The sequence below is a fragment of the Triticum aestivum genome, chromosome 3B (assembly GCF_018294505.1).
Source record: "Triticum aestivum cultivar Chinese Spring chromosome 3B, IWGSC CS RefSeq v2.1, whole genome shotgun sequence".
In the NCBI taxonomy this organism is placed as follows: Eukaryota; Viridiplantae; Streptophyta; class Magnoliopsida; order Poales; family Poaceae; genus Triticum; species Triticum aestivum.
Window position 1 is genome coordinate 605,530,685 of NC_057801.1, and position 7,784 is coordinate 605,538,468.

Below are 7,784 nucleotides of genomic sequence, written 5' to 3' on the forward strand. Positions count from 1 at the left end.
GTATAGCGAACCTTGGAGAGCTCTTGCTTGAGGAACCACCTTGTAACATTTTCCTAAGCATCTTCTTCTTCTGAAAAGTTTCTGAAAATTTTAGTGACTCAAAATAAAATTGGACCAAACTCAACAAAATTGATAGCAACTACTCCCATAAGTGTCTAGAGGTTATATAATGCATCCGTCAGGAAGCCCGAACATTCCACCAGTCACCGAGAGCCCGTACATCCAGCATGAAACTGGGTATCCAGCAATAGCGACACAAGCTACTAGAAGTTTGCCAGATTTCTAGCCAAGGGTCGGGACATCTGGCGACCTAGTGAGACCCCAAACATCCGACCAAGAGCTCGCACATCCGGCAAAGTAGCGAAAGCCGAGACATTTGGTTGAGGGCTCGAACATCCGACAATGTTAACAGAAGCTACTGATATCTGGTCGGAGTTTTGGCCAGAGGTCCGAACATCCGGCCATATATACTTCGCACAAGTCATGTGGGTATTTGGCCTTGGATATTTTTGGTATGGATATGGATTGGTCTGAGTTAGAAACTTGTGAATTTGAGAAATTCCTTTACGAACCCCATTGATCCCCTCTTAATAGTGCATGATCCCTATACTTAAGAGCGAAACGAGAAAAGCTATGCTTTAATATTGTTGATCTCCTTTCTTGAGCTATATTCATTTCAATGGGTCCATGATCCACACACAATAGTCACGTGGGGACTAAAACCTGTGATACACTTAGCAAACATAATTAGTCCCTTAAATATGTATTGTCATCAACGTCAACATATGGTTTGAGGGTATGATTGTAATTTCAACTACTCACATACGATAATCAGAGCAACAAAGTTGAGGTAGATCACTTTGACAACAATTTCCCCCATCTGGCGGACTACGAGAGGATTCCAGATTAGACTGTCTTTGTACTACTATGAACACAAAGTTCGGTGGATGGACTACTCGCATCTCATCATGGGAGTAGCGATCGATGTAGAAGAAGAAGACAATAGAACTTCCCTTTGGCAGAGTGTCAGAATGTGAATTAGAGATGAGTTCTGCCTCGAATCACGAACTTGCGACGATGAAAAAATTACATAATAAATATGTTGCGACTCACGAGGTATATATAAGCGTCGATGCAAAGGTAGGAAACGAGGGGACCTCTTGTGACAATTCGGCTTAATAGGAATGATAACTATTCATAAAAATAAGGTGGACCTTCTTTTCGAGAGCCCATCTGAAAGGAATCTCAAAGTTAAGCGTGCTTGGCTTGGAGCTATTTAAGGATGGGTGGCCGACTAAAAAGTTGATCTCACTTGCGCACGAGTGGGGACAAAATGCGCAGAAAAGAGTAGTGTTGGTCTGTAGGACCAGTCTAAATCTGGATGTAACACCCAGGAATCGGTGGGTTTGGCCGAGGCGTTACACCTTTGTGGATCTCTACCACATAGCGAGGCGGCCCAAGGAGGGGGGGGGGACATGGGGCACCCTTGTGGGCCCATAGGGTACAAGAAATGTGGGACCTAAGACACCTGCCAAATAAAATGATGTGATTTGGCAGGTGTCTTAGGTCGCACATTTCTTGTACCGACGTATTTTATTTTATTTCGATTTTATAACTTTGTAGTTTTTTGAAAGCATAGACACGAAGATAGAAAACTGGCTTTTCCCACACTCTGCTAATATCTTAACCCAAAAGATTATAAAATAGTACTCCCTCTGTGTTTAATACTCCCTCCGTTTTTATTTGCTCTGCACATTAAGTTTGATTGAAGCCGAACTTCGTAAAGTTTGACCAAGTATATAAAAAAGTATAAACATTTACCATAACATATCTATATGATGTGAAAATGCATTCAATAATGAATCTAATGGTATTGATTTGTTATTGTATATGTTAATATTTTTGTTTATAAACTTTGTCAAAATGTACAAAGCTTAACTTTGATCAAAGCTAATACGCGGACTAAATAAAAACGGAGGGAGTATAAGATGTTTTTTGACACTGTACTCTAAAAACACCTTATAAAATGGACTCTAGAAATGTCTTATAAAAAGTTATAGAGGGAGTACATGTTATGACAAGAAATATAGCATGAAAATGATCCAGCTCTCATCTGCAGCAAAAAATAAAATAAAATCTGGCACTAATGGTCATATTTTCTTGCATATCTCATAATAAAAGGGCATTGTCGTCTGATAAAAATTGCAATCCAAGGGCAGAGGTCACCCTCTTTGACTGTCAGACGATCGAGCAGCTTCTTGTTGCTTAGCTGGTCAACTTCGGATTGGGCATTAGCTCTCGAGCTGTACCATAATCCTGTAGGATGAAGATCATAAGCTGCCTGGTCTCCTCTTGACCTGCTCCGCCCAGCGTCCCATAGCCTGGCTAGGGCGTCGCTGTCCGACGTCTCTTCCGGGAGTCACCGTAGTACATCAATGCACACGCTTCCGCGGTCTATGTTTATTGCAGGTTCTGGAACAACTCAACTCGCACTACCTGTATCAACTTTGCATCACACTATACATACATGAGACGACGTGTTGACACGACCGGAGGCGATCCCGAACATTTCTAGTAGAGAAAGCAACACCAGTCAACCTTCCTAATAATTTTTCTTGTACGTACCTGCATCTACCATATGCCACAAGACGCACCCGTCAACCTATATCAAGGACGAAGAAAATCAATCTGTGGGCCCGTTTGTCAGATCGTGGACCAGCATAATCAAATGCCCCTACCGTTGACAATTATGACCAGCGTAAAAATATCTCTGAACGTGAACAGAGTTTGACACGAAGGTGAATCTAATGCAACGTCTTCGGCTAAGAGCATCGCCAACGGTTTTCATATCCATAAAATCTTTGGTTTAGGGGAAGTTGGACAAAAGAAGCACTCCAAGTGATCCCATAATAAACACGATTTTTTTAGGGATTCGGCGTAATCTGCCCAACGTCCTAAATATTTTAGAGATGTCCGTTCCCATAAAATGCAGAAGGGGAGCCTTGGCGCAGTGGTAAAGCTGCTGCCTTGTGACCATGAGGTCACGGGTTCAAGTCCTGAAAACAGCCTCTTACAGAAATGTAGGAAAAGGCTGCGTACTATAGACTCAAAGTGGTCGGACCCTTCCCCGACCCTGCGCAAGCGGGAGCTACATGCACCGGGCTGCCCCTTCCCATAAAATGCCACAACAGCGCGGCTGCGCAGCCTCTGCCGCTGTGCTGCCATCGCTGACCGCCGACCACCGTCATCCGCTCTACGCTGCGGCCGAAGCCCCGCGCCGGTGTCATGTTACCGCAAAAAAAATCACTTTTAGAAATGTTTTTTCGGGAACTCAGAAAAGACCTCACCCGTGAACTTCCCCTAGGTTATATGGGCACCCCTTGAACCACTTTTACGGTGAGTTAACTCACAGTAATTGTTGGAGACGCCATAGTCTGCCCCGATGAGTTAACTCACAGTAAACATTGGAGATGGTCTAACCTAGACACCATAGTCTGCTCTATAGAGAGAGAGAAAGACACAGCGATCCGGCGATGTCTCTTAATAGGAATAATGTCTTCATGTTCTATCCATGTTTCGATGGTGCGTCTAGCATCATCAAAGGGCGTGTGGAGGCGTATCTTCATCGGATCTCACGGGATTTGGTCGATACTGGTCTTCGGTGGATCTGTTTGGATCCGGTCTTCGTTCATCTTCGTTTGAGTGTTTACAAGTTTGATCCTTCTAATCTACGGCTTTCTTCATTGATGATGATTGTTACTCTGATGTGCTGGTCCTATGAGGCCTTAACACGATAACTTCCTGACTGTCTACTATAACAAGGTTTGTCCGGTCCCAGTTAGGGAGGGGCGATGACAATGGCGCGCCTTCGGCTCGCTCCGGCGCTTGTAACCGCCGCTATGCGGTCAACGAACATGATGCAATTTTTGTTACCTCTGTCGTACTTTGTACTACCATGATTGAAGTTAAACAGATTGGAAGATTCTGAAATATATATTTTTTATTTTAAATTGCCTTGTAAAGGTTGGATTCTTTTAATACACGGTCTCTGGACGTGAAAAAAGAAGATGAAATGGACCCTCTGAACAATTAAGTAGTTGGCTGACGCTGGCAGAGCAGCGTCCGTCTATAAAACTAGCTCCACCAATATCGGTAGGTACTCCACAAACTGATCACCTCCTAACAGAGTGGCTACATCTCAGCTCAAAAAATCTACTCTCTTGCTGTAACCTCCTGCAACTCACGAGATCAGGATGGCATTTCAGCAAGAGGCCGTAGGAATGCTGTGGGAGGAGCTCGGCCGCGGCTACAATCTCAGCGCCAAGCTTCTGGCTTTGCTCAGCCAACCCAGCCACCTCCTCGATAGCCATGGCCAGGAGATGGCTGTGGCCATAAGCCAAGAGCTTTCTCAGGTGTTCAGGGCGTCTCTGTCGATGCTCAACCCCGGCAACAGTGGCAGGGTGGTGGAAGGCAGGGCGACAGCGCTCGAGGCTGCGATCATGGAGGGTAGCATCAGCCAGGCCACTCCGGCGATCATCAGGTGCACTACTGATTTACTAACACTGATGCATCTCGATTAGCACTTTCCTGGTTAGTTGTTTGTCCTGGCTGCTTCCTTATTCTCTTGTTTCCATGAACCAATTTAGTGGAGAAGAGATTACTCCCCCAAGAATAGGTAAAGAAGAGGAGATTACAGCCGAGCCTTACAAGGATGGTTACAAATGGAAAAAATATGGGCAAAAGAACATTAAGAACCGAAAGTTTGCAAGGTGAAGTAGTTTTCTTGATGCGACTTCTCCTATTTATCCCCAAATATCATGCATGGTACTTACCCCAACTGTAGCCAAATCACAGTGCCATTTACTCTTTTGTTTAATACATCACTAACAAGACTAATACAAATTAATGGTGCACATACATTGTTGGATGAATTGTATATAAGTGTTTGAGCAATGGTTATATGTAGAAACATAGGAGTTTCGACATGTTAAGACTATGATATACATTTTCAATACATATGAAAAAGTCAAGACCAAACTCTAATTATTATTTTTACCGCAAGTAGTTTTCCAAATACCCCATTCATATCATAGAAGCCCAGCACTTTCGGGTGAGGTGTGAACTAAGATAGATTTGAGGGCTGGACCTATATCTAACTTCACATAGCGCATTGATTTATGTACTTATTTGATTTACGGACCAAGAGTGAATTAGAATCATCTTTTTTTGGCGAAGTGAGCAAGAATCATCTTGCTAGAGATAACATGCCCTTTCTATGTATTATCATTCATTTATCTATAAACAAACAAATAAAAATAAATAAAACAGTAGCGTTAAAAAACCTTGTAGTCCTTTTCATATGTTGCCAATGGTTACGGAATTTCATGGAGACATGAAACATAACGCCCCTGCTTGCGCAAATCTCATTATCTTAGGTATTTCTTGAAAGTTTTCAGCTTACAATTCCATAAACTTGTGTTCGTTTATATTTCTGCCAAATGCATTAATTGAGAGAACTCGTGTGTGATAGAGTTTTTTTTTATCTAGATCCAAATAAGCCATCAAAGTTTCCTCATTTACTCCAAATATGCAAATATTTCTTTATTGATGTCGAACCTTATAAGTTTTCTAGAAACCTTAAGATACTCACCCTTTCTTGTAACAAATATTTGTATAAGTGGGAAATTTCTCGTATTTTAAAATCCTGTTGAGTGGTTTCAAAATACAAACAAAAGCACCAAAGTACATACTTAATGATGCTGAAATGTTGCCAGAATGTTGTCGAAATACTGAGAGTAAAATGGTATTTTTCAACTAACAGCGGTATATTTGTTAATGACTTAACAGTCAATAAGCTGTCAACCAACAAAAGGTACATGGGAAATCAAGACACAAAAGACGCTTTCTTTTTGCGATGGATTTGCTTACCCGGAATAAGCATGTAGCAAATGAACATGCATGCATGTGCCTTATTTTCGGCCTCGCACGCTAGCTAGACTGGTCACCTACGTTCTAGGAGCTGCAACATGGTGTCCAAGCCACCTCAGAGTAATGAATTTGCTAGTCTGCCAATCTGAGTTAGTACAATGGAATCTAAACTCAGCAAGCAAGTTGCATGAATCGCTTTCAGGAACTAATGACATGCATGCGCCATGCCAACGACTTGCCCAAAAACGTCAAGCTAGCTAGTTAAGCTCGTGAACAGCGTCCTGGTGTCCAAAAAAGGATAGTAACTGTACATACAATAATTTCGATTGGGACCAGGCAATAATTTCGGCACATCCTCGTCTTCGGTTGCTCACATTCGTGTACCCGTACGTTCTTTGCGTGGCCCAGCTGATCGACCGACTCTCTACCTGTGTATGCAGGTTGTACTTCCGATGCATGCATAGCCATGAGCGCGGCTGCAGGGCGAAGAAGCAGGTGCAGCAACATGATAGCAGCAGCGACACTCCTCCATTGTTCAAGGTCACCTACCTGAACGAGCACACGTGCCACCAAGTGTTTCCCAACGTGGACATCACCAATGCAAATTTACCCGCGAGGAGCACTACGGCAAGGAATGGCGCTGACTTTGATCCTGCACGCCACCACCTCCACGTCGGCGGGAACGGCGAATTAGAGGACAGAATCATGACCTCGACCTTCAGCACGGTCATCGGCGGAGCTGCCCTTGCTGCTCCGTCGTTGTCGCCCTTGCCGTCGCCGCCTCCCGTGGAAGCGAGCCCGAGCGATCCGGCGTCGTACGACACGGGTGGCGGACAGTCACCGAGCCTGCTGGACATGAGCTTGTGCCTGGACGAGACGATGATGGACGAGATGTATTTCTCGTGCGGTTCGCCATTTCCTCCGGTCGAGGCACCTGTAGCTCCATCGTCGTTGTCGTCCTTGCCGCAGCAGCTACCCATGGAAGCGAGCTCGATTGATCCGGCGGCGGCGTACATGCCGTCCCGCGGTGGACACTCACTGAGCCTGGACGCGATGATGATGGCGGAGATTTTTCACTGGAGCAGCCCGCTATTTTCTCCACGTTGAGGCAGCTGCAGCGGAGCCAATCAGCCACGACGCCCAACGCTGTCGCCGGCCGGTTCATGGACACAGCGTCAGCATGGCCAGAGTACAAGCGAGCAGTGAGTGGTACAAGCAAAATACTACAGTAATTAGTGATTGGTTACATGGAAGCGACGTGCATCTCGTGTGAGAGTTAGTGGTAATATGCAGTGAGTTCAGATACAGATCTTGTTCAGACGCACGGCTTAAACGGCGACTCATAGTCTGTAGCTAGCTAGTACTAGCTGGCTAGCTAGGGTGTCCTGCTTTACTTTAGTGATGAAACCTTTACTTTCGTGATGAAACTTGATGTTAATGAATTCAACTTGTGAGAATTGAGCAGTATGCCTGTAGCTAGCATGCAGTTTGGGTCCACCGCATGTGTCCACATCCTGGGATTTCGCGGAACATTCGCCATAGATCGGTACTGTTGAATGTTGATACAGTTCGATACTGTTGATTATAAGTTTGGTAATGGTATATTCTACTAGTTGTGTGCGTCATTTTCAATTTTTTCGACAACAAGAATACGTTAATACGAAGATGATACCAACTACGTCCAGTCTCTGCAACAACTTATTATTCAAATTAAGTCTAGACATCATGGATGCACATACCAAAACATAGACTCAAATTATAAATGCCACACGTGTGACACTGAAACTTGCCATCTGAAAAGAAAGTTAACATGCTTGACAACTAAAGTTGATATCCTCGTGTCACTAAACTTGTCA

At 44.1% G+C, this 7,784-nt stretch overlaps 1 protein-coding gene across 1 annotated transcript; it reads left to right on the top strand.

Moving 5' to 3' along the window:
- Window positions 1-4,183: 4,183 nt before the first annotated feature.
- On the top strand, window positions 4,184-7,311 carry LOC123065849 (uncharacterized). Its single transcript, XM_044489053.1, has 4 exons — window positions 4,184-4,540; window positions 4,647-4,769; window positions 5,822-5,872; window positions 6,369-7,311. Exons 1-4 carry the CDS (start codon window positions 4,254-4,256, stop codon window positions 7,033-7,035), a joined length of 1,128 nt encoding a protein of 375 aa, XP_044344988.1. The 5' UTR covers window positions 4,184-4,253; the 3' UTR covers window positions 7,036-7,311.
- The last annotated feature ends 473 nt before the right edge of the window (window positions 7,312-7,784 follow it).

What these genes read in the sequence shown, in the direction of transcription:
- LOC123065849 (XM_044489053.1), top strand. Translation starts at nt 4,254, where the DNA reads ATGGCATTTCAGCAAGAGGCCGTAGGAATGCTGTGGGAGGAGCTCGGC. An exon ending in AAGAACCGAAAGTTTGCAAG is followed by an intron (nt 4,770 to 5,821) that starts GTGAAGTAGTTT and finishes TTCAACTAACAG; the next exon opens with CGGTATATTTGTTAATGACT. An exon ending in AAGCTGTCAACCAACAAAAG is followed by an intron (nt 5,873 to 6,368) that starts GTACATGGGAAA and finishes CTGTGTATGCAG; the next exon opens with GTTGTACTTCCGATGCATGC.